At 37.8% G+C, this 27,681-nt stretch overlaps 1 protein-coding gene across 4 annotated transcripts in view; it reads right to left on the bottom strand.

The window, feature by feature from the left end:
- The window catches only part of LOC102225371 (low-density lipoprotein receptor-related protein 8-like), a 158,789-nt gene extending 135,517 nt beyond the window's left edge, over positions 1–23,272 (bottom strand). For all 4 annotated transcript variants that reach the window (XM_014471049.2, XM_023339613.1, XM_023339612.1 and 1 more), the window contains exons 1-2: positions 23,035–23,272; positions 22,090–22,215 (exon numbers count right to left, since the gene is read on the bottom strand). In XM_014471049.2, the coding sequence (XP_014326535.1) occupies positions 22,090–22,215; positions 23,035–23,104 (196 nt within the window). In that variant the 5' untranslated portion in view covers positions 23,105–23,272. The remainder of the gene's footprint in view (positions 1–22,089; positions 22,216–23,034) is intronic.
- Positions 23,273–27,681: the final 4,409 nt, after the last annotated feature.

Genomic DNA, 27,681 nt, shown 5'->3' with positions numbered 1-27,681 from the left:
GGACCGAGGGCCACCTTCGAGGCAGAGGTCTGCCTTGGAGCTACAGTTTACAAGCTTCTGAGCTTCCACCTCACAGTGCACACCTACCCCGCAACTTCCCCACTCAGTTCCTTCAGACTAGTCATCAGCAATTAGCAGACACTTAGTGTAACTGTGCATCAGCTCAGCTCAAGTTAGGAGCCAATTCTCAGAGACACAGGTTAAAAAATAAAAGTAGCAAGGCTGTGATGACTTCCTTCAGAAAGAGCAGGAGTTTTTAAAGAAACATCCGCGTTTAATTAGAAAGTAAACTTTAATTTAAGTCATATTTGAAATATATAGCAGTTTTATAACAACTGAAGGTAACATGAATACTTATAATACTGCACCTTTGTTAGTTACTTTATCATAGATTTCAGGGTTGAGACTTTTTTTTTTTTACCTCAGTCTTAATTCATAAAAAAGTTCTAACAATAACCTCTGCACTGCCATTGTTCTGTGCATCCTCTTTCTTATCGCCATCATCGGCCATAATTTAACCCTTTTCACCCCATGCCTATTTCCTCCACTTATTCACTCACCTCCTCTATCTTCCCCGTTTTCTGTTGTTCAGTCACTTTGCCAATGAGGAGGAGCAGGAAGAGAAAAGAGAAATGAATCTGGGTCACAGGAGGCCGTGCATCTCAAGTCTCCTCTCTGCCACAATAAAAAGGAAATTGATCTGTGGCTCGCCAGCTCTCCCACTCCCTGAGCTGAGTCCGGGTGCACGCAGACACACAAACACAGGCACACATACAGCTGAGTCAGTCCATGGAAATAGTGTTCATCCGCCTCCTGGATCCATCATCTGTTTTCCAAAAGCAGCAGGTGCGCTCACACTGTGAGTGTAGCACAACACAAACACACACCAGGCCTGTTTTCTACTCGGTTCTTGCTGGTCCTCCTTTATATGTGACTGTGTAATTCTGTTTCTCATTTCAAATCCATGCAGTCGCATGAAAGCAATTTACAAAAAAAAAAACACAGAACTGCAAACTTGTTAAGTCTACAATCTTCTTGCTGATTTTCTTTTCTACAACTGTAATCCGCATGTGTTGATATTACAGCACAACCCAATAATTCAGATTTGTGGAAAAAGAGGGCTCACTATCTAAATCCAGCTCCTTCATTGTTTTGTGAGACCTACACAAAATAAAGGAAGATCCAAGATCATTCATGCCCCTGGCAAATTTCGATGTACAAATATTTTCATTAAATCAAGAATTTTGTTTCTAATGAGAGGCATTCGTCAATATACATGAGAAAAAATAAATATATAAAAAGAGCATCTGTAATTACTCGTTTTTATTCATGTCTTATTTGAAAATTGAGTTATACAATCCATCCTTTCATCCATATACATTTAACTTTACAGACCGATTAGCTCCAGCAGTCATAGGGGGAAATGTAGGATACACCTTGGACAAATCACCAGCTGTATCACAGATCATTTAAGCCCTTCTCAATATTCAAACGGAAAATCTTTTGACATTGCAGCAATCAAACCCTTCTTTTAATAACAGACCAGTATTTTGAGTCTTTCCACTTTTATTCTACAAATATATCTTTGGTGATGAGCTCCAGGTCTGGGTTTGGAAGGTCTTTCACCATTACCCTAATCATTAACTCCTGCCATAGATTTCCCATGAGGTTTCAGTTGGAAATCTAGTTGAGACACATTAACTAGATTATAGTACAAAAAGTTTTGATACTTAATGCAGAACAGAATTGCAACATTTCAGTCCAGAAGACCGGGCTCACTCCTGAGGTATACCTTGATACCAGAACCTTACCCAGATGGTTTCATTTGAGAAGAAACCAATCTTACGTTCTAGATAAGGGAAAAAAAAATCAACATGGATGAATAAATGTGGCTAAGAATTAAGAATAAATATGCAAACAATGTCACTTAGAACTAGCCAAGCAAAGGCCTTAGAGGAAATTTACAGCAACTGTGCCATGAGCGGCGATGAGGAGGAAGTAGAATAGAGAGATCTGCTTCAGCCATGCATCAAAAGAACAAAAAATTTAATCATTTTCTCATTACCACACTTCCTCGGTTAGTTGGGCATATTTGGAGAAAGCAGATTATGTTCTTCGATTGCTTCCTGCATGTCCAAGTCCAATTCTGCCGGAGCTTGCACCAGCCATTCAAACGTGTCAGATTAGTCCACATGTATGATCGGTTCTTTACAGACCCAGTCTTCATTGTGCAGCAAAATGTGTGCTTATATGCAAGTATTAATCATTATTAGCTAGTAAACATAATGTCACATTAACAGTCTCAGACACAGGACTCCTTATAGGCCACAACTAAAGACAAATTCCCCCGAGGGATGCATATATCTCCATAGTTTGGCATGTCTCTCTCCCTCTCTCATCAACGGAGGCTTTAATCAATTAATGCAGAGGTCAAGAGTTTGTGAACAGGCGATATTCAAGCATCCATCTTCAGCTTTGAGTTCACAGACTTTACAATCCTTTAGAGCTAATGACCATCTCTAGCCTTGCATTGTGTTTTATCCCTCCCCCTGCCACATATATATATATATATATATATATATATATATATATATATATACACACACCCACAAAAGGCAGGAAACTCTTCATCATTGGGACACCACCGGAGCATATGCAGGCGCACACACAAAAAGACTCATTAACCGACACAAATCCATACAGTCTCTTCATCATGGTGACACCAACAGTAGGGAGCGGTTTCCCTCTCACACATGATCATACTTCAAACCAAACCAAAGTCAAATACTGAAACAAAAGGATAAAGATGCAGCAGGACACATATGGGCTTATTCTGGGGTTTTCTTCAAGCAGGTTTGTGGCATCTTTATCAAAATGTAACATTTCTGGGAAATATCACATAGTACTGCAAAGATCTTTTAGATCACAAAGAACTCTGGTATGTTTTGTTTCAGTAATGCACTGATCAGGAGTTTGATGGCCCATATGAATTTCCAACTGTCGTTGCCATCTGATTTGCTGACTTAAATTTATTCAGAACTATAGGACTTTTTTGTAGTCATTGTTTTGTCCTGATCATCTTTTTTTAAGCTTTTTTGTATTTCAAAACCAAAATGAGGAAATAATGTTTTAAAGTAAAAGCACTGTTGCAACAATTAGCAACACCACTAATAATTATCCTAAAACTAATGATATCAATAGAATTTTCAAAATTAAGCAATGTGTCAACCTTAAATCAGTTATTCACAATGGATGCAAAAACAAGAAATCACACAAGTAAGATAAATCTGCCATCCATCAGGTGCTGGAAAAGCTGATTTTAACAAGAAGTACACCAAAGTTGCAGCTAAGATTTTATTTGATCGCTTATGAAACATGTTGAATTTTGAAATAATGACAGCCTTTCAGAAGACAACGTTTAACGCAGCCTTTATATCTGTTATAGATCTTTAAGCGTAATCATAATTGGGTATAATCAGTATCTACACGTCAAAGCTGTGCAGATACCTGACATGAAATAGGCCACAACAGTTAAGATCTCACCTGGCAGTAACCAGTCAAAGCTGGTGGAGAGGAAATTAGATTTTAATAATTGAGTGATTGGCGCATCACATCAGTTTGTATGAATAGAAACTTTAGAAGAAGAGTTATATGTAACCATCTAAAATGTTGATTTGATGCATTTCTGTTAATTTGATTTTGAAAATTGTTGCATGAATTTTCCAAGAAAAAATGTGACATAGCCCTTAAAATGCATCTAATCTGTTATAATATGAAATATTTTTGTTTGAGCCATGGATCATATTGTTGGTGCTTCCCATGATATCACCCAAACTTAGCCTCAGTTAAGATACATCTCACACTAGGAATTATTTGAAATCAATGCACACAGCAAGCTGCATAGAAAGAACCAGGGGGACTGTCTCTAGGATACTGACAGTTTGTGTCATCAGTAGGCGACACAAACAGCCCATTTATCAACTTAATCAATCTACGGGTGGATCTCTGTCACAGAACAAATGTTAGATTGATTCTGGGCGAAAGAGCAGCAAAACTCATCGGTAAACACTCCAAAACACCAGAACTGACATCAATGATCTTGTCTTAAGCTGTCATGGAGTGAAACCTGAATGCAACGACAGACATCCAGGAACACACAGTGACTCTAACGAGCGCTCTTTTAGTCGGGAGCGTCAGACTCTGCATTTCTGACTGGCTCCGTTTGCCCCAAAGTAAAACAATGCAATCACATTGCTTCCACACATGAACAACTTTGCCCCCTCAGCAGAGTTCTTGTTGTTGATTAAAAAGCATACATGAGGGGGAGAGGGATGAGACAGGAATAGATTTAAAATCAAGGAAAGAGGAAGAAAAAGAGAGGGGGAGGAAGCGAAAACGACTACCTCAGAAAAGCAACTGCAGTCAGGTATTTAGCCTCTCACCTGCTTTTTGACATCAATACAGACCACAAAGGCTTAGTTTGTTTCTACCTCACTGGTCAAGAATATTCATCCAAGCAGCACAAAACATCCAATATACTGTACTGTAACACATTATGCTTTTTAAGTTTGAGCCAAATCTAGCAATATTCCACAAATAGAATAGCATAACCATAAAGTGCAAAGGGAAAACAATATTTAAAATCTACACACTGCCTAGATATTGTGCATTAAAAAAAACCCAAAGGGTATAAATGTGTGTTTACGAAATATATTTGAGTAGTTCTTACAATACACCCTCATTCAATCACAGTTTTACTCAAAAGGTTGACAGTATTTTTACTTTATCGATCCAAGAAGCAATTAAAAGAAACATGAGAGAAAGCACATGATTAAAGATTTATCCATCCAGGGTACCTGCAGCCCATTCCCTTATACACACACAAACCCACGCCCACACACACATCCACGCCGACATACACAGCATCTACTGCCGTGACCATCTGGGATGTGGGAAGGAAAGCATTGATCTCATTAAAAAAAAACTGACTTTACAGATTGCTGCCGACCCCCCTCTCACAATCCCTCCAATCCCCCTTGCCTACACCGACACACACGCATTCACACACAAATACCCACACATTCATGTGAATATAATTTACTAGGTGAGGCAAAATGTGTCGTTCATTTAAATCAGTTAGCTGCTGGAGGTTACCAACTCCCAGCACATTTCCATCGACTCTCTAGAGATTTGCTGCTAATATGATAAATTAAGGTCAACATCACAGACTTTGACTTGACTGCAGACACACACCCTGTGACATCTGTGCCACTTTTTGGAAAGTAATAACTTACACAATAGGTGTACTTCTTGTTTTTCCTCATTTATAACAGACTTCACATTCAAATTCTCTAAAAACAGAAAACACTGCTGATAAACAGGGCATGATATCCTCACTAAATTGTGACTATAAAACTGTGACAGAGCAATAATAGCTTCATGAAACTTGTATTCAATAACATGCTCGACATCTATTGTCCCCCTAAATACAAGTGAAAAGAAAAACAATACAGTTGACTTAATTTCAATAACAAAAAACACACATAAATTTAAGTACAATTAAGTTGGTGATTAAATCGCACTTCAACAAATCATAGGCCAATTCCTATAAGATAAATATGACCAAAGCATTTCTTTGTTCCAATATATTCTGTACTGTATATTGAAAACATTTAATTGTAGCAATAATTAAAGGTTAAAAAAAAACTGAACATCCTGAGAAAAACAGCTGGATGGGATCAGGCTTCTTACACACCTTTAATAATTGAAGAGTTCAGAAGGTTTCCTTTGACTTATGGTTAAAAACAAATCAGTAAAGTAATGCCACAAGTATTTACCAAACTAATTTGAAAACTAATGAATCAAGTGCTTTTAACTTTATGATTTCAAAAATATTTCTTAACTTGAGCTTTTAATTTTGATTAAATCTCCATAATTAAATCACTAGATTGTGTGAAAACTAAAATATTTTCTTTTTCCATAGAATAAAATGCTTCGTTACCTATAGCTCTTAGTCCTAGAGTCAATTTTTCTTCTTCCTATCCAACACAAATAAAAAAATAATCATGTCACCTTCCATCTCTTGCTGAACTCCTGCTGTTTTTTGCCTTTGCTTCCACATTTTCAACAACTGACATCTTTCTCGTCAAACTTTACATATCAACTCAGCCTTTTAAGTTCGGGGCATGGGGGAAAAATACTGTCTTCCCTCTGGTTTCTTCCCCAGGTGCAAGGTGTGAGTGCGTGATTAGAGATGGATCAATGCATCTCAAGTTTGCTCAGATGAAAACACTCTGAGGCTCTTTGAAGTTTGGAGAGTATCACTCATGCACATATACACACCCAGACGCAAAAATGTCAATGTTTCTTTATGTTGCAAAAGCTGTCCTGAAGGGTAAAAGCATAAATTTCCATCTTCTGACAACATGAATTGAAGTTAAAAGAGGCTTGGTCTTATTTTCAAGATGACATTGTGCTCTTATACCTCTTTAATCTCACAGCAGAGGCAAACAATGAATAGAATTAATCAAGGAAACTGTGAGGGTTCTTAATTACAGAAGGTGACCTGAGACTGTCCGTTCTTCTTTAAATCTGACATTAAACGTAAAATGGTCGTGAATGACTAATATTTTGGCCTTTACAGTGAGACTGAAACTACAGAGGAAACCTCAAAGTCAGGATCAGTGGTTGGGAACCAAAAGCAACACATGTCAAACACTTGCTTTTGAAGAGTGATATCCATCAAACAATTGTTTTCAAAAGCTTTCTGTGGAAAAAGAAGGTTTTTATATCCTTATTTACAGAGGAGGATTTAAAGATACCTTGCAATTACATTTATTCTCCTGAGTGTACACTTACCTAGAAAAAAAAAGAGAGACAGAAGACTGAGTAGCTACTATAGGGCATGTCTCAGAGGAACAATTTTAAATACTGTTTCACTAATTATTTGGGTTTTCGTGCAACTCTTTGCTAAGTCACTGTAGAAATACTTTTATTTTATACATTTTATGAAAGTCTGAAAGTGGTTGAAATAAAAAAACTGTTTTGTGTAGTTTCCGACACTTTAAACACTTCCCTATGAGGAGAAAGCAGCAAATCTCAGTGGAAAAGAAGGATGTGTTTCTTTACAGAGTGACTCATCTTCAGTTATTTTATTTTTTTCTACTGCCAGGTGGATCAATACTCTTTATTTCAACAGAGTCCAACGTCTTCAGCACCAAAGTATGTTTTAACATTATAGCCATGGAGGAACCTGACCGGGAACTTTCATCTTAGTCCAACTTAACCATCTGTGGTTCAAAATTCATGACGTGGCCTAAAACAGTCCGTCTGTAACATGTCTTTAGTTATGGAAAATTCATAACAAAAAATAAGCATTAGAAGTACATATATCTCGATCCACCATGGGAGACCTCATAGACAAAATATAAAATGATTTGTAATTGCAATAGCAACCAGGCTGCAGTGATGTACAGCTCAAAGGACTTGTAGTTTTAGTTAATAGCTGCAAAATAGATTAACAAAAAAATATGATTCTCGATAGGATTCTTTATAATATCTGCTTCAATAATGATCCAATAGAAAATCAGAGTCAACTATAAAGGAGTTATATGTGCTAAACATACTGTGGTTGACAACAAACTATTTGCTACAGCTTGATAAAGTTTCTGAAAGGATGAAGTGAAGTGAAAGAATAACTCCGGAACAAGTTTTGCATTTATTTTACAGAACATCAGTATGCAGGATTCTGGTTTAGGCAGAATGAGGCGATTTTCCACAGAGGATCCAAAGAAAATGGGGTCAGTGATCAATATTAGATTAAAAAAAAGATTTAGATATATGGTAGCGAAATATTCCAGCAGGCCTGCGATGAGAATGTTCTGAGCATTAGGGTTAGTATTATATATTGGAAACAGTAAAACTGTGCTACAGACGCATGGGTCCCAGGCATCTTGAAGCCTCATATGACCCAATGTCATCTCTTCTATGAGCTCTACATTTGTAAGAATAATTATTCAGTAATTTTAAATGTATCCCCATAAATCTGATCTTTTCCATTTCCTCTATTTTTACTGGTGTTTTTTTCAACCTCGGCTAGATTAAATAAAACATGACAGACAGTTCAGGGATGACTTTATCTCCCTTTACTTTAATAAAAACTAATAAAAAAACTGTAAAGAAGAAAAAGTTGCCTTAAAACATCATATTTGTCATTCCCATTAAAGGTCAAAATGACTCCCTGTGGTAGTTCTACGAGACCTTGCAAAGCTATTCATAGCCTCTGAACATTTCCGTGCTACAGTCGCAGGTTATCAGGAGTTTGTATTGAGATTGTAAGGGAAAGACCAACAAAAACATTGTGAAACTGAAGGAAAATTACACAGATGGTTTAAAAATTATTTAGAAATAAAAATCTGAAAGGTGTGGTGTTCTCATTTAAATTTGACACTCATAAAGAAAATCCAGTGCAACCAACTGCTTTCAGAAATGATCCAAGTAATGAAATTATTCCGCCTGCTTTACAGAGAGCATTAGGGAACAAACAGCAACAAGAAGAGTAAGAAACATACCAGATCGGTCGGACCAGTTTACTTGCATGGACCAGTTTAAAGTCCGGTTAAAAAGCATGCAAAACTTTGAACTTTTCAAAACGCAAAATAAGTATAGCACAGTGGCAAACCTAATGAGACATGTCCACCCACCTAAATAGACAAGCCGCATAGATCAGAAAGCAGCATACAACCACTTTCTGCTGGTATATTCAATGAAATCCCACCGAAATAAATTGAGGTTTGCAGTTGTAACAAAAAATAAATAAATAAATGAGTGTGAACAAAACCTTTTCAAGGCACAGCGGGGTTTTTCAACCTCAGCAGTTAAAGTGTTCACTTTAGATCTTTAGGGATTAAAGAAGGTCAGGCATTACAAAAAATATTTTTGATACGAGTCCCAGATCTTTTTATTTACGTGGATCAAAAGAACTGAAAACTTGACTTTATACTTGATGATGGGAATCAGCAGTCTAACATTTACAAGTGCTCTGATGTTCACCTTCAAAGTAGAATGCACAGGTACAAATATAAAGGGATCTCCATCCAGAGACTGTCGGGAGTTAATTAAGCTGTCTGATCACTTATGAAAGCATTGCCACTCAACAGAAATGGAAGCAAAGCAGTCTAGTCAGTGCAAAAAGTGATGGAATAAATCCAAAAAAAAAAGAGAGATCATCACAGTCACTACAACATGGGCCAATTATACTTAACTGCCTTCTTTCACAACTGGGTCAGTGGGTCTTTCTCCGTAAAACGAGTGCATGTGTGGTCTGAATGGTTTGGTTTCCACATGTGAGAGTACTCAGCAAAATATCCCAAGAAGCAGTGCTCTTAATGCATCCAGTGGAGACAGAGATTTGCTTTGCAAACTTAGGTTTAAACCAGGAGACTACACACAGAATAACCTTCTATTACTTCTATTAAATTAATCATATTTTAAAGAGTTCTGGAGTAGACACTCCAATAGGGGAGAATCAAATATTCTATACAGTAATTAAATATAATACTAATAAATAAAAATGTATTAAAGTCTCTTGCGGTTCAAATCCTCCTGATAACGCCAAAGAGGCTCTTTCAATATGCCCTGTGAAATAGCAGTTCCCTCAGCCTGTTTCCTTTGAATGCAATCTCCTTTCGAGAGATTACTTTGAGGGATTAGATGTTGCATCTTCAAACGTAGTTATGGAATTTACTCTTAGTGGCACCTGAGTGCAGCAGAGTGGAAATTCACACACATCAAGCAATGTGAAGTGACAGATAAACCACCAGTTATGGAGTCCCAGCATCAACAATATTCTTAAACTAAAGATTTACCCATCTACAGTACTCTGGATTCCTCAACTGTGTTTTAGTGCAATCATCCCTGAAGACGTGGTCAGGTTCTCATGTGGGAGTAACAAAACAAATAGTGAGGACATTTTCAGAAGTAAAATTTAAAGTAAAGAATATTTGAAATAGCATATTTGTGTTTGCTGTAAATTGTTGTTTTGATAAAACAGTTACAAAAAAATTCCATGCGCTCTAGTTTAGCTGTCAACCAATTGATCTGATAACAGAATAAAAACATCAGTACCGAAAGGAATTTATTCAGTGTGGAAGTTCTGTATCCAACATTGTGATGAGTGCACATGGATGCTAGAAGGCAGTAAATGGTCAGATCTGCCTAACTCTGTCCAACTGCTTAATGAACTTTGAAGCTCTTCTTGAACACTTTAATAAAACCGTCCCAGAGGAAACATCTCAACAACCATATATCTAGATATGCAAGTTAGTCTCTACAATGAGAGCAAATCACTTGCAAAATCCCCAATAGATGTATTGTTTGAACTATCAAGAATTTATTTTATTAATTTTGATTTGAAAACTACATTTAAAAGTCATAATTTTACCAAGAATCTTTTACAAGCAAAACAGACCAAGAGTAGAGGGTTTGTTTTCCTCTTCTAATCCGAGTGTTTTACACCAGAGGGTCTGCAGTCCATTTGCTGGATACAAAAAAAGAAGAAGATGAAGCCACACATTACACAAGTTGCAAGAAAAAAGAAACACCACATACTGAGGGTAATAGTGAGGCTGCACTGTGTTTTTGAGGGGTACCAGCACTTTATGTCTTTTTAACAAGTGATGCAAGCAATGAAAGAATAAGAAGTGTTAATACATCAAAAGACATCAAACACTCACAGGTCAGTGATCAATCAATATGACAAACCGGGATCATGCAATAATCAAGGAGCATCAAGAAACTCTTCTATATGAAACGGAGAGACTGTTACTTTCAAGATTCACTTGTTATTTCTATGCTAGTGAGATATGGAAATTGATGGAACTAAAAAATGTGCACCCATTAGTGCCTTAATGTTGCTTGTAAATTTAGTAAAAGAAACATTTGCTTAACATAGGTCTTATGTAGAATTCAGATTTGGTCCTCTGAGCCCCATGTTGGAAAACTCCTGAACTAAAGCGTGATTGCCTATAACCAGGCCGTAAATTCGATTATGGTCATCTGAAGCTTTCAACTAATCATTTTAAACTTGGAAGGTTTAAAGTCAAATTCCTAAAAAAGGTCCTCCGATCAGATAGGCATTAAACACAAAAGGATAAAGCAGATGCATGCAGGGTCACAGCACTATTCTTCGTGTTCACAAAGAACAAAAAAACACCAATACATTTGGTTTTTAAGTGTGCGTTTGTGAGAGCTTGGTGGCCCCCTAGGCTCCATTGAGAAGGCGTCACCCTGCTTCCAAACATTCAAGCTCTCAGTCCAATGATGCACGGCAGGGTTTGGGGGTGTGTAGAGTGAGAAATCTGTCACTGGTCAAACACACAATGACCACATGGCTGCAAAAAGACCGAAAGGAAGGGAGGTCTGACCCTGAGCATTAATGGCATGCTGCAAACTTGATCGATTATAATCTATATAGATTACTTTCATATATTTGGCTCCTTTAAGCAACATCTTTAAAGCAAGCCTTTCCAAAGCCAATCAAACCGGACCAATGTCTGGCATTGCATCTCAGATCTCGAGACCGCTGATAATGCTACAGCACCTACAGCACATTAATGCTACTTTTTACTTCAAGAACACCAACAATCTTCTCATGATAACTCAGAGATGGAGCACTCTGCAACAGATGATCAGAAAAGCCACTGCACATTTTCCCTACAGATCAGAAGAGAAAATAGTGGTCATTTCCATTCCTCCATCATTTTTCTTTAATCTCCCATCAGATGCTTCATTTCAGCGGTGTCAGAACAGAGTAATAACCAGGTGGATGTATTACACTGGTAATGTGAAAATGTTGAAAATATAGACTGTGCTTGTGTGTGAGTGTGCATAATTTTGTGTCACAACCGTCTCCTTTTGATAACTAGCGCTGCTGAGCAGGAGCAACATCATCAAAGAGAGACTCACCTCTCCGGCACCTCGTTCCAACATCCTGCAATGAATGACAAACAAAATCCCCTAAAGGTAAAAAATGATCCGTTCCCAGGCTTAGAAGCTGGAGAGGGTTGTGTACGAAAGAGATGTGTTGTGTGAAATCAACATTAACAGCTTCATTTAAAGGCAAGCTGGAGGAAAAGCTGCAAACGGAGAAATGTGGCAAGACATGAAAATGTTTTTTTAAGCACATTCTCCAAAACAGTCAGGTCAGGTCCAATGTTACTCTACAAGCAGCAGAATGACAAAAAGTCAAAGCAATAGTTTGTACAACAAAATCAAATGTCCTTCAACACGTTTACCAAGTTGCCAACATCTTCTGGAAACTTGGACTTAATTTGTTTGGGAAGACATTATTCAGATCTGTAATGCCTCATGTCAAACAAAAAAAGCTTTCTGCTTCACAAAGCTCACTTTTTTAAAGACTTGTCATGAGAGGGTAATTTTTTATACTCAAGATAAAAAGAAACCCATCATTTGGTATTATTGTCCCATTTTAGGCAACCATAACCTAAAAAATAAGCTACATCAACTGTGACTCATGTATTGCTAAACTTGGAGGCATGATAATATTGTGCTATTAGTTATCATTTTTACTATAAAGGGATAATTATTGAACATTCATTTAAACTTGTTCCAAAAAATACAACATAATCATGAGACATAATCTTTTCAAAAACCTCTATGCAAAAATAATCAACTAGGCATATTACCGCATATCGTTAACTGATAAGTCAGTTAAGGAAATAAAGGGTTATGATGTCAATCATTCTACAGCAAAAATGAAAATTCCTTTGCCATAATCAATAATGTTAACTGTATATCATAACATATTTTGTGAAAATTAAATCCAACATTCTCCCATCTAGAAAAATGCAGACTTTTCTTTTAAAATGTATTTCTATATCTTTGTTACATCTAGTGCTGAGATAGAAAATTGAGATCTTAATCTAGCATTCACTTTCTGAATGCTGAGTTTTTCTGACTTCTTCAAAAATGTTGCACCATCTTTTTTGTGTCAGCAGGTGTTGGAATAGAAAATATATTTTTTTTCTCTCTCTCTCTCTCTCTGAAAAAGAAACCATGTTGCACAGACACGTGCACAAAATTTAAAACTCCAGCTGCTTTACTTTCGTGGTCACAGCAAGTGGGGGAAAAAAAACATATTGATGCAATAGTAGAAAAAAAAGGGGGGATGTAATGAATTAAGCAACAAAATATAAAATGGAAATAGAAAAGAATGCACAGAGGAAGAAGGGGAGAATAAAACCAAACTTTTTATAAAACTTTTTAAACACAATGAACTCGCAGTGGTATCGCAGTGTAAACCCAGCAGCCTGGTATTAGCAGTTATGTTTTATTCATCGGCGTTCTTACTTGTCATTTCATGTGCCGCTCTCTAACTACATGCAGCAGGCAACAGAGCACAAGGTGAAAAACAGGATTACAGCAACTGTAAATAATAAAAATGGAAGCCGAGCAGATATTCGGTTAATCTGAGTTGGGGATTAGCGTGATGATACCCCGTCACATGCCGCAGATTGGGGGAGGGGCCTCGATAATGGAGCAACACAAGCACCCAGCCAACGCCAAGCTTAATGTGCACAGTTAGGGAAAGAGGATTGTAGTATTATCAAAGTTTGACTTTGAACTGCGAGTGACTTTGCAGCAGAGGCAAACAAACCCAGGTGTCAAAAACAAAGTAATTCTGTCAAAGGGCTGCTGAACAGAAGGAGGAGGGAAGATAATGCAAAAATGAGAAACAAAAGCTTTTGTTTATTAGGAAAGTTTCCTTAGTGTGTTAGAGCCACTTTGTAACTTCCTCCAACTCACTCACTGTTCACTGATTATTCTGAATAATCTTGAATAATTTCTGCCATCTCTTCTGTATTTTGATGTTTTTAAAGAGCAGTTGCAGATGTGTTCAGTTTTTTTGTAGCTCCCCAGGTTGACAAGAAGTACTAAGTTATGGCTTAATAAAGCATCTGGACTGACTGTAGCATCAGTAACGGTTGAGTCACTGTTCTTGATCGAATGACTCAGATGCTGGGAAAAATGATTAGATGCTGCAGCTAATTCTCAAAAGTTAAATCAAGGAGGAGGAACACTTGAACAGAGTTGTTATTTTTTTGTTCAATAAAGTAATCTGTGTGATTCCTCCAAACAGCTGATCAGCAGCCAATTTAAATGGCTGCTGCTGTGTGCCTGCTCATTTAAGTGGCTACAGGAGCTCAGACCTATCTGTGCTAAAAGTGATACCAACAGGTTCTGAAAGTCTGACCAATTTAGTTTTCTTAATAGCAGAACCGTCCAGAAAAGCACCAGGGAGGTAAGTCACATACAACAGAGACATCTTCAGCTGCCTTTAGATTATTAAGGTGTGCATGTGTCAAAGTGGCTTAAGCAGGAAGATGAGAAGAAAAAGAGGTGTAGGCCAATAAATGAGCAAGAAAGACAAACAGATGGAGACACAGAGGAAAAAGAGTCAGAGTATATGCCTCAGGCCAGCACTGACCTCAGCTAAAATTACCCTGCTGTCGTTTTGCTCCGCTGCGCCCAACACCTACTCAGCACACCGGCTAATGTTCTCTTGTAGAGCATGGTGCACCGTGTCATAAAGGTGGAAACCGGGAAAATTTTGGACCTTTTCTCCATCAGTGCAGCATGGACACCTTGTCTTCTTCTTTACCTGTCTGATGTACATGAAACTCAGGTATTAACAAGATTTTTTTTTTCCCTCCCCAATTAGTATTTTGTTATAATTATTGATTCAGTTTTTTGTTTTTATCAGTAATTCTGAAAACAAAAATAGAGGCACATTACATGTGGTCAAAGGAAGATAGTCTTTAACTGCAGGACATATTGATTTACAATCACCATCGCAACATCAATTTTTGCTAAATTGCAATTGGAAGGGATGGCTTAGAAGCGATATTTCATTGGAGATAATATTTCAAGTGTCACATATTTAGACTCACTAATATATCTGACCAGTTGGCTGGGCTCCAAATGCCCTTCATAGACATCATAGGAATATTTTTAGTGGCCGAGATGCTAAAGATTACAGACATTGGGTGGGGGGAAAGTAAAAATACAAATATTCAGGATGATTTGAGTGAATACTAAGCAATGCTGTCATCACAATACCGGCCATAGTATTATGTTATCTTTTGATATCAGATATCAACATATGATATCAAGCAGCCCTAACAATAAGTATACAACAGATTTCTATGTAGAGGACAATGAATAATAATATGTCCAATGCAGAATTGTTTATGCTGACAAAAGTGGGTTTTTTCAGCCTGAAAATGTACTTTGGCTACTCAATTCATGCTGTTCATTTTTCACTGACATCCAGCCTATTCACAAACTTTAATTGTCTTTGCTTCATCAAATCATTTCTAAATGTCAGCATGCGTTACAAAAAAAAGTGTATCTTGTTTCTTTCCACAATTAATCATCTCCTGCAGTGTTTCTCAACCCTGCTCCTCAGAGCACAGTGAACGCTTTAGACGTTTCCCCACTTTAACACACCTGATTCAGATGATTGAAGTTCAGCAAAAGCCTTCTAATCAGCCATCAACTGAAATCAGGTGTGTTAAAACAGGGAACCACCTAACATCCAGGGCAGTGTGCCTCAATGACCAGGGCTGCAAAACACTGATTTAGTCTAACAGCAAACTGGAATAAAAACGAGTTAAACAACAAGAACATTAAGGAGGAAATTGCAAATGAAACATATTTCTTTAGAAACATGATCTACAAGCATGTCTTGCATAATGTATCAGTGAGATACCGTATTTCTGAACAAACTGAAAACATTAAAAACTCAGAATCCCACTGAGATTTAGAAATCCCAAAGCACCGAAGTGGGACATTTTTCTCTGGAGACTACTTCAGTGCTGATGTATGCTACAAACATATATGCACCCAGACAGAGTACTTCAACTATTAAATGTTGCAGTTTAAACCTTCACACAAAGGTATGAAATGAAGCATGAAAGTACTTGGCTGAATCCAATTTCATAATTTCCTCCTTCCTATAACCTGTACCTACAGTAAGTGGGGATTTGGGAAATTCTTCCCTGATGAACTGGCTAAACGTTTTGGCTTTTAAAGCACATTTTATCTTCCCATTGCAATACAATATATAAAGATGGTTCACAAAAACAAATACAGCACATATATTTCTTAAAATAGATACGATTTTACTATTAGGAAAAACTGCTTTAATGTTCAGAAAACTTTTGCAGGTCTTTTGAATTATTTAACTGATGAGTGAAACTATTTTATTTCACTTTTTTTCCATCTGTAAAGCTTTCTGAAATGAGCAACGGAAGCCATTGAACATTTTCACAATATTACATTTTTTGAATACATTTCTTTAAAAGAGCTTCTTTCATGTTTGTATCTACCTTCATTCTAAAAACCATTTCACTGAGGATGAAATTCACTAACTTTTGAGTACAACTCCCTCAATAACAGTGTCCCTACACAGGAATGTTGATATCAAAGTGACATGGAAGCTTTTAGTAGTAGAGTGCATTCACTGATCTGATTGGCTATTGACTCAGTATGTCACCAACTCTTTTCTCTGTGCATCTCTAATCTAAAAAAGGATACGGAACTTTGTGATTTCACCAGACAAAGTCTCCTTTGAAAAACTGGGGTTTTTTGCCATTTATGTTTCACATTCTTTTCAAATAGCACAGAAAAAAGCCCACTGAATACTCCTCTGAAGGCTTGATAACTGTTAACATGGCATGCTAACGCTGGTTTACAAAACTTATTAGCTTTTTGATGGTGCATCCGCCTCTTGTGGAGGATTCTAATTTCATACTTGCTGACACCAACCAGTACTTGTTGTCACTTCAATTTAAGAGTCATTGCTAAGCTTATGATTAAGGGTTACCCCAGGAAAAGGCAGCTTGGTTCGGTGCAGCGCATCATGTACCTCGTCCCTCTGACCTCACATTCAATTTACATTTCTGGCCCCAGCTGTAACAGTCTGGGCATGTGCATGTGTGTGTCAGCAGGTGACCAACATGTGAGCCTGCAGATGTGTGTGTGTGTGCCTTTAATGCCTAAAACGCTTCCCTGCAGTCTCTTATAACATTATCATGTTTGTGTCTTTGTGTGAGGAGGGTGGTGTGTGTAAGAGAAAGGCTGATCTCTCTCACACACCCACACACATACAAACACATGGCAGCAGCGTGAAATGCGTTGTGATGTTTTCTCTATGGGAAGTTGGTCTCAGACTGAAGCTGAGACGCTCCCCTTCTAAGACTCATTGTCTTGCTGTGACACACAAACGCACATGTGTGCACACACGCTCATAAACAGCTCAACAACATTTTTCCCACCCTGAGGTATTGAGTTTGTGCCCCACTGCTTTTAGCTGTTTTGCAATCCTTGATTTTGCAGGTTCATAAAGGGTTCAAGACTTAAGGAGTTGGTGTTTTTTACTAAGTGCATGTTATGATTTAGGGTTAAAACTTTAGGAAGCTTTAGCTGGCCTCTGACTAAAGCTTTGACAGATTAATATCCAGACACAGAATAAAGCAACAACTGTACTTGTATAACACCTTTGCACAAAGTATTTTCAAGGCTGATCCCTGGGACATTTAGAAACTTTCACTGTTGTGTTAATGGTGGATCGACAGAATTTGCAAGCTATTTTTCTGTGGGGTTTTAGCACTAAAAGCACTTTTACAGCACAAGTTATATATTTTTTTTATTCTTGGGAAAGCCAACATCAGGCCACCAGCCTTCTAAATTGCAGAAGACTGTTGTGGGCTTCAGTATTGTCCTTTAACCTACTGTTACATTTTCTCACAAAACACTCAGTCCTTTTCCTCCAACTTCACAATAAATGAATATAATTACAATGTTTTGGAGGAAAGCTTGTTGAGATATGGAAACCAGACTTAATCAAATGTTAGATTTTTTTTCCATGCAAAATCTATGTCATATTTGGCTTTTTAATTATCTCAAGTAGATGTAGTGGGAAGCTGCTGAATGGCTACCTGCTCAGTATGAAAGAATGAACACTGAGCAGAGCAGAGGTGTGTTGGCATTTGATTGGAAAATAAATAGATCCCATCCTATGTAAGACAGAAAATATGATTATAAATACTTAACAGCCCTCAAAAAATGTGATCCAAGACGCAAAAAGGACTTTTGCTTAATAGTGAACATCACAGACTAAAAGACCATCACAATCATTTTGTTATTGTTATTCTGGTCACATTTATGGAAAACTCCATCAAATCACAAGTTTACAAACTGCTTGATCAAGGCTGCTATCCAAAAGAGAAGGACATACCAATTCAAGAAAGATATGACAAATTAAGTTTATGATTATTGTGATGCTATAATGCAGAATTATTTTGTATTTTTATCCTATTTAGCTCCAGTGTGAACAAGTATGCAACCTTCTTCTTAAATACGATTCCACAACCTAAATATAGGCCATGAAGAACCTAAAGGAAACGGACAGTTCCTATGTTTAAGCATACATGTGAGTAGGAGTACTGTATTTAGCCACAAAGACAGCACAAACGCACCAAAAACCATGACCACCATCACCATTTTACTGTCTCCCAGGGAAACAAGAGGCATGTTGAGAATGAAGTAGCGGAGAGAGGAGAAGGAACATGAAAGACTAAAACAGCAGAATAATGAACACAAAATGACCATTTTAAATGTACTTCTTTACAAGGATGGTAGGAGGATACTTCAGGAGAAACCTAACAGAGTACTCTAGAAGCTTGTTAACTTATTCTGACATATTGTTATAATAAATGGCCCAACAGAATACAGTAAAGGCCTAAGAAGTACAACAAATACAACAGAAATCCCTCTAAGTAGAACATAAAAATAGGGACTCTACATTAGAAATATACACTATACAATATATGATCTCATCTTCTGATCTTAATGTATTTCACTCCTAGTTTTCGTCACTCTTTAAAAACAAGTACAAGACTACTCTCTCTAGTCACAAATGAGTGTTTGAAAAAAAATCCTTGCCATTTCTGTCTATCTTTCAAATTTGAAATAAAGATTAGAAACAGACAAATAAGTGCTGGTAGGATAAAAGCAATGGCCACTTCCCCCGCTCATTTTGGCCTGTTTTTTTCTATCTTTGGAAATTCTCCAGAAACGCTTGTTCCCATTTTTTTCACATCATTTCTGCTCTACACATCTTGCTTCTCCCAATCAAATTTGTCCCATCTTTTCTCCGCCTCCCTCTCCTGTTCAGCCTCCACCCCCTCTCCACAGAGCTCTTGCTGGTGATATTTGGTTTTAGGGAGGGGGCACAGCGGCAGTGCTGGCATCTGTTCGAAGGCCTGGCGTCTTGCCAGTCACCAAGAATCACAGCAGCAGCCAGAGTCATGCTGTTGGATTTATCTCCAACCAACCTGTCAGCTGATGCTCTTTGTGGATCTGAGGCGAGTGGCCGCAACCTTTTTGGCCTTGGCACTGTCAAGGTGAAGCAATAAATGATTTAAAAATGGCACAAGAGAGTCGATTATTGGACACTAGAATGCAGGGGAAATGAGACAGCCTTTTAGGAAGAGACACTTTCACAGACTAAGAGCTGGTGCCTTCAAAAAAAAGAATGACACCAGGTAGCAAGGGAGAAAGGGAACAATAGGGGAAACGTACATAAAGGTAGAGACTGAGAAGATGAAGTGATTCAGAGAGTGAGAGTAAACCCAAGAGAGAAGCATATCCACATCTGAAGCTTACAAGATATGTAGCAAAGAGAGTGAAGAGAGATGAAAGTCATAGACCTCATTTCCACCACAGACAAAATGTCTCTCTGTAAAGAACAGTGGATGACCTTGTGGTTTAAGGTACATTTCTTACATTCTCTCTGAGCAACACTTACACCAAGCAAAACCAACAACACCTGTTAGACAGAAGGCAAGCTCTTTAAAAGCTAATTCTACCTCACCTCCAGCATTGTCCACTATCAAGAAACTCAAATCTCTGGAGTCACAGAGACACAGTCAGAATTCTTATTCTTTGAGGGTTTAGCACATCAACAAAGCAAGAGGAGGAACCATGTGGTCTTCATTGTAAGTAATTAACCATCTAACAACAAATAAACCACTTTTAAATCTCCTTCAATGACCAATTTATGATCATACCACAAATACCAGTCTTGTTCTTAATTCAGCTTAAGAGAGAAAAACCAAGGTTTCAATTATTTCTACCTTTTGGTGAATTTCAAATATTTCATTGTTTACACGTGAAAGTGATTAAGCATTTTAAATTCTGGCCAAGGAATTGGTTGAGTAGATGTATCGAGTTATATTAGATTTTTAAAAAGTTACTTCATATGGCAAAGTGCTCTTAATGAGATGCTAGGGAAAGTGAGCAAAGTTTTCTCCATCTTTGTGGAGCATAAAGTAATGCAGGGCTGCCCCTCCCACACCTGTTGTTGTTCACTGCTGTCTAAAACAAGGCTTTTTTTTTATTTACAAGCAAGACAAAGCTGTGAATGTTTCTGGAAGCCTGGTAAAAATCAGTGTCTTGTTATATTCTTTGCTTCTGTACAGAGGATCTGGATCCTTGATGACTGAGAAAAGATTGCTTGTGGACTCTATGGAAATTTTAAACAACTGTGTCGGATTTTACCCAATCGCTGACATTACAGCATTGCTTACGGCTGTGATGTGCTAGCTCAATGAAACTTTGCAGAAGTTGTGTGTGCTGTAAGAACCTCTTTGGGTAAAAAGGGCCACAAAATCTCTGCCAGCAATGAAATGTGTTATACATTCCTCTTGCTCTGACTTTAACTGCTCAAAATTTGAACGAGTGGCCAACACAGACTGAATGGTTTCGATCACTACCTCCGTTACCATTGCCAATATTGACTACAATTGTAAAGCAGCGCAGAAAATTTATGTTATCGTTCAAAACTCTTTTTGTTCGCTGATTGACCCGGTTGAAATTCAACCAGAGAAATCAAGCTTAACGGGAGAAATTCAAGATGGAGCACTGAAGGGAGATGAGAATTACATGGAATTGCACAGGAAAGCAATGGCCAGGCTATATTTCCAGAGACAGAGAGCACAGGCAGTTATGGTGCGAGATCTTAAGGAGCACCACCAGTTGCTCTCATTAAAGATAAGAGTACTTTGAAACCAGTTAAGAACCAGTTAAGAAGTCAACAACAGGATACCAACCAGAGCAGATAGACTGATCAGCTCATCATACATGTGTTGCAATATTAAGGACAGAATGGCATATCTCCATTCAATTAGAAATTACTACTAAATTCAATTGGTGTTCATTCCATTTTTTTTAGTCTGTGCATCAAAAGTCACGTAATAAATAATATCAGAAATATGAGTTTAACACTAATCATAAGCATTAGATATTTTGGCAGTAGTTGTAAAAAACTTCATTTTTTCATTTCATTTTTCACATTAATATTTTTGCTGTAAATGATTGTATAGACACTGCAAAACCATGAAACAATTATCATATGCAAATCGCATACCATTCCACACTTATTAACTTCTCAACCTATACAAAGATAACCCCAAGACACCACAAAAAGCAGCCATATCTAATAAATTGGAGAAAACCAGGCCCACATGACTCAGCATTAATTATTATGACACATTATTCTGCAATCTAATCCGTGAGTCTCAGACATGGCATAATCTCTAAAGCAGTTTTAGTTTATATGCAATGCATTTGTAAGCCTGATTTCACCTATCTAACTCCATGCATCAACAGCAGCATAGGGTTAATAACTAAACAAGCATAAAAACCACATGTAATATTAGTTAAGGCCCCAAATCCGCTTTACTGAGGATCTGAATTAGTAAGTACAAAAAAAAAATTCCTTTGGTCATGTGACTTTTGATCCTGGATGAGAGGTTTGTGCTGAAAGGGGACTTCCAAAGAGCCCTGAAGTATTCTCAGTCCAGGTTCACTCATTAAAGCCAGCACTCATGAGCTGCAAACTATGGGATTCACACATTCAAACGAAAGCTCATATTGAACACAACAAGAGTAGAGAATTATAAAATAACAATGCAAGTGTGAATGTAGAAACTCTGGGCTACTTACGGCAGTTCTCCTCGTCGCTGCTGTCTGAACAGTCATTGTCATCATCACATCTCCAGAGGCTTGGGATGCACACTCCACTCTTGCACTGAAACTGCCCTATTTCACACTCTGACTCGGTATGAGTTCCTGTGGTGTCAGAAAACAGCAGCTTGTCAGGTTTTTTTTTTTGGTTTGGTGGTATTCAAATTTCAGATTAAGAAACTGATTCTGAAATGTGTTCGGGGGTTGGTTAAAGGTCATTTTAAATTTACTGACATTTCTCAAACTTCAAGAAGTTAACTAATAAAGTAGGAACAACCTGCACAAAGTAACCTATTTTTGAGCATGGAATGAGAAAACGCCTCTTTTGGTGTAACATCCAGATCCAATCAATATTGAAGTATTACTTCCAGTAATGCAGTCTGCTCATGAATGGCTCGCTGGTTCTTCCAATATGTTGACTTTAGTGCAACAATGAGTGCCTACCACGGGTGCTGTGCTGGCATTTAAACGGATCTGTTTAGGTTGATGTGTTTTGCAGTAATTTAGCAACTGCAGCGTAAACATTAAAAACAAAGCCTTTACAGCCAGCACTTTGCTGATCACATCCCCGCAGGCATGCAGGCGTACTCTGGCTACAGTCTCAACATCAGCCGTCTGCTTGCATGTGCTGCTTCCACTCACTGTCACCTCGTGTCACCTGTGTTAACGCTCACACAACCTGACGAAAGTGACAATGAAGATTGTAATCTCCTGAATACGTGTAGCAGCGCAAGTATCTATCGGAGGCATTAGCGCTGCTCTAATAATCAGACGGACCACTTTGACAGGCGAGTCGTTTCGAGGAAGGTAGCGGTCCCCCCTGCCCACACCGTCCCCAAGACTTCCTCCCTCCTGAACACGGAGAAGCGCTACTGCTACGATGCAAATCCCCCCCCATCATCTCCGAGCCAATAAGTGGCTTACCTTTAGCGTGGCCGCTGAGCTCCATGAGTAACAAATGTAGAAGCACGAGCTTTCCGACGCCGGTCCACATCTTTAGATCCTGGACGATCTGCGGATGTGATCATGCAAAGTGAGGTGATCTCCAGCTCCAGCCCGTCTGCGGCGGCTCTGTGCTCCTCTCTGTGGCTCAGCTCGGGAGCGTGTGAGCCCGATCAGCCCCGGCTCGCTGCTATAGTGAGTGACGCTTATGGGCGGGATAGCGAGTGATGGTTGTTTGCGGTTATAATACCAGGAAGGAGAGAAAAAAAGAAGCGCTACATTGTCTGGCTGTTAACCAGGAAGAGAAGTGCTGAGTCACTCTTTTGGTAACACATCACCAGTAGTTATTCTCTGAACATGAATGTGAGAAAGTAAAAGAAAAAAAAATCAACTTTGTGGAACGAATACAGGTGGATCTAAATAAATTAGGAAACTAGAAAGTCAAGTTATAGTTATTTAATTCCTAAAGTCAAACTCACACATTTTAAGGCTTAACTTATTCATTTCAAAAATAGTTTCATTCATATTATTTAATACACAATCATGGTGGAGACTGCTGACTTGACAGTGTAACTGAAGCTGGCTCTTCATGAAGTTCTGTATCAGGATATTGGAAGGTTAAGTAGAAGGAAAAAGTGATGGAAAGAGATGAGTAGTTCCCAAAAACACTGTCAATAGGAAAAGGAAAACACCATACCTAGTAATCCAGATAAGGTAAAGGCCACTAGTAAAGCAAAGGACTGGACTGGTGCACCATGTTTTAATTTCCTCTTTCCAGATGAAAGTAAGTTACATTTAATTTATAATATCAAGCTCACAGAGCCTGGAAGAGAAATGGAGAGACACAGAATCCACATTGCTTGAAGTCCATTGTGAAGTTTCTAGAGTCAGGAATAATCTGGCGTCCATGCTAGCTGCTGAGCTCTTCATGCTTCCCTCTGCTGACAAGCTTCATGGAAAATCCATTTTTTAATTATTTTAAGCAGGACTTACCACCCTCCCAAACTGACAAAAGTACCAATTCCAGGTATATTGACCATTATAGTTATAATTTATATATCACTGTGCTTCACTAGCCAGAAAACTCACTTGAATTACAGAAAACAAGTGTTGCACAGAGGAAGACGAGAGACAACAGGCCCAATAATACAATGATCAGACGGCTGCTATTAAGGAACCTGGAAATAACCAAAATCATAGCATGAGACATTGTCTCTGTTTCTACTATTTTTATGCTGGTTGTTTTTAAACTACTCCAGTGGACCCATGATAATCATGGTTGTTAGAGACCACAGCCACCTACAAATAGCTAAAATCCATGAATACTGGAGACCCCTCTATAAACTGCCTATTTTAATAGTTCATACATCAGACATACTTAATATACATTGATACACAGTGTAAACCGCCTTGGTAGAATCACAGAAGCTAACATTCATGGTCTTCCCTATCTCCACTCATGGGAGAGTGACCATTCAGCACCAAGAAAAATAAATAGGGCTTTTGTTGTTAGAAAAATCACAAACTTGTATTCACATTGGCAACAACTACTCATTTTGTTGCAAGAAAATGTCAGGGTAATGATGGTGTTATTTGCACAATTGTGTCTCATCTATACTGTTTCTACAAGATGTTGATTTTCTGTTCCTTTTCATGGAGTTTAGTCAATATGTTCTAGACTGCTACTTATGTAAATAACATGTGTAAAGGTAATTGTTTACCTTTTGCAATGCAATGTAAAGTATTTTGTTCTATGCAATCTCAGGTTGACATATTCACCTTACTAGAATAATTATAATCATGGAGGAACCTTATGACCATAATTCAACTAAGCTGAGCTAGAGCACGCACAGTTATATCTGCACAGACACTTAAAGCCAATGAAGTGGCCAGACATAAAGGAGGAGGGGGGAGAATGGAAAGCAGCATTTAAATTGAATAAAAAAGTGTGTTCAATGAGAGGGAACCGGCAGGTCTGTGTTTCTGGGCTATAGATATAGGTTTTTGTTTAGTTCTGCAGCAGTTAATCATGGCTCACATGCATGGAAAGACTTTAACTTATGAATCAGAATAAAACTACTGGATAAATATTAAGGTAAATCATGAGACAGATGTCATCCCATGACAAAGAAAAGGTTGACAGCTGCAGAGAGCAGTAAAAATCAGGTTTTGCGTCACTTTCTTATTCAGCAAAATGTTGACAATTAAAATTTCTCCATTCATTCAAATGAAGTATGTGGAAAAAGAAACACATTTCTGTCATTCTAACGCACTTTTTTTGTTTAAATATTTTAAAGTTGCTGCACAGGGGAGTAGTTGGTACCTCTGTTTTCTTGCAGCAAGAAGTCCTGGGTTCAAATCACAGCTTGGTGCTTTTCTGCATTTAGTTTACATGTTCTCATGAATGTGTGGGTTTTCTCCAGGTGCTCTGACTTCCTCCCACAGTACAACAACATGATTGTTAAGTTAATTGGCCTCTCTGAATAGCTCTTAGGAGTAAGTGTGTGTGTACATGGTTGTTTGTCCTATGTGCCACTGTGTTCCCCTCATCTCTTGGCCCAGTGAGTCCTGGCACCATGCCCTCCATCCCTCCATCCATAAGTGGATATAGACTTTGAATGGACAGATGTTTCATTGCTAACAAATATTTCCTCTTTTTTCACATAATGTCAGATATATCTGTTGTCACCCACTGTGAATATGTTTTACTTCTTGTGGTTGTGCACATTGTGGTTTAATGAATGCACACCAAGCCTAAAGGATTACTCCATGTTTATTGCACCTACAGTACAGCCTTGCAGTTGAAGAGACTCGACAGCTGGATATGAATTGGAGCAGAATAGTGAGGCAAGTCTTCTGCCCAGATTCACAAAACAGCTGCCAGCAGCAAAAGACAAAAAAAAAAAAAAACAGATAAGAAAAAACAAATCTATGTCAGTGGAGAAATAGAGCAAATCCATAAATATATTTCATGTAGTAGCTACTTTGGGCGAGCAGCTGTTTCCTGGTTAAAAAGAGATGAAGACTTGATAGAATTGTTGGGAAAGGTTCAAAATGTTTTGAACATACATGAAAATAAAGAAGGCTCAAGGCTGTATGGGGCCCATGGCAGAATTTGATTTGGGGGCTTTAAAAATTTCTTCAGGTGGATGGATTTCTAAGTTCCAAAAACGGTAAATTTGTGTGCCGGATTTTTGTGAGACAACATGAGAACTCACCCACCTGATTTTTGGGCTATATAGAGCTGCTTAGGCTGTGGATGAGGAATATCTAAAGAAACTTACTGACTTACTGAGACTTTTCTGAACATTGTCTAGTAGAACTGTACTCAAAAATACACATAACTAAATAAGTGAAAACCCACACTGTCAAGGCCACCTCCCATGCAAGAAGTCTAGTTAATAGTCCAATCCAGCCATCATTACACAAATTAGAGTGAAATAAGTGAGGATAAAAAGTGAGTGTCCATTATATTGATTCATGATTCATAATTATTGTGCAAAAAAGTTCATCTTCCAAAGTAATTTTTTTGCATCATGTTTGACCTCTAAAAATAATAAAACTTAAAATAAATAAATAGTGGTAATAAAAAAAAAATCTAATAAAAAAGGTGTGCTGAATTTGGAAGAAAATGTCCCAACATTATGTCTAACATCAGCCTGTCATTTTCTGTACATAAGTTTATATGCTGAAAACCTTATTTATAACTTCCAATATTGTGCTCTTCACTAAACAAATATCAAATGGTCACAACATTTTTTCAGCAATATCATCTATAATAAAGCTTTCAGATTACTATTATCTAGCCTAGCTTTTTTCTTTTCCATTCAGCATCTTACATCTGTTTCTTTTCAGAGGTGACTCCTTTCAACATCACATTTAGATGTAAAAATGGGCTGTCAATTAACATTTATATTTTTAACCTTACCAATACCTAACAGCAGAAACATAGCGAGTGAATAAAAATTAGAACTTAAGCGTTTTAGGTCTCCAATGAAAATAAAGTTATAAGCAAAGTGAAATGTTAATACTGTACATTGAGGTTAGAACTTATATTATTAATAAAACAGATGGCTAAACAACAATACTCTACAGGTGTAAATATGATTGATGGAAACATTCTCTCCTGTTAAATTCTTGATGCTTATATCAGATCGCTTTTTTTTTTTAAAGGTGTGGGGGAGGAGAAAATTCATGACAAATGTTGCTGCAATTGTCAGCAAGGATGAAATTTTTTCTTCGGCTTAACCAAAAATCTGAGACTCTACAGCAGGGAGGACAAGTATGCAGCCTCTCTTTAGATTGTCTGAGGAGAGACTAAGCAGCAGGGTAGTCGTATTTCCGCATCATGCTGTCACTGTGTTTTTGCACTCACATGCAACTGTTTCATATTTTTAACCCTTGAGGTCAGTGCTGAAATTGTGTTCATCTTTCATCCTTGCACACACAGTAGGAGCTAACTCTTGCATTCATCTTTGCCGTAGGACAGAAAGTGGGTCTGACTGAGACCCTCAGACCTTTAAGATGATTACTTTTCTCGTCTGTCGCTTTATCTTTCTGTCTGCCTCTCTTTGGCGGTGTCCACTCTAACCAATTTCCCCTACTTCTTGTCTTTATTCTAATCTCAAT

The sequence above is a fragment of the Xiphophorus maculatus genome, chromosome 9 (assembly GCF_002775205.1).
Source record: "Xiphophorus maculatus strain JP 163 A chromosome 9, X_maculatus-5.0-male, whole genome shotgun sequence".
NCBI classification, from domain to species: domain Eukaryota; kingdom Metazoa; phylum Chordata; class Actinopteri; order Cyprinodontiformes; family Poeciliidae; genus Xiphophorus; species Xiphophorus maculatus.
Note: the sequence above shows the minus strand (reverse complement) of the source record. Positions and strands in the feature narration are given on the sequence as shown.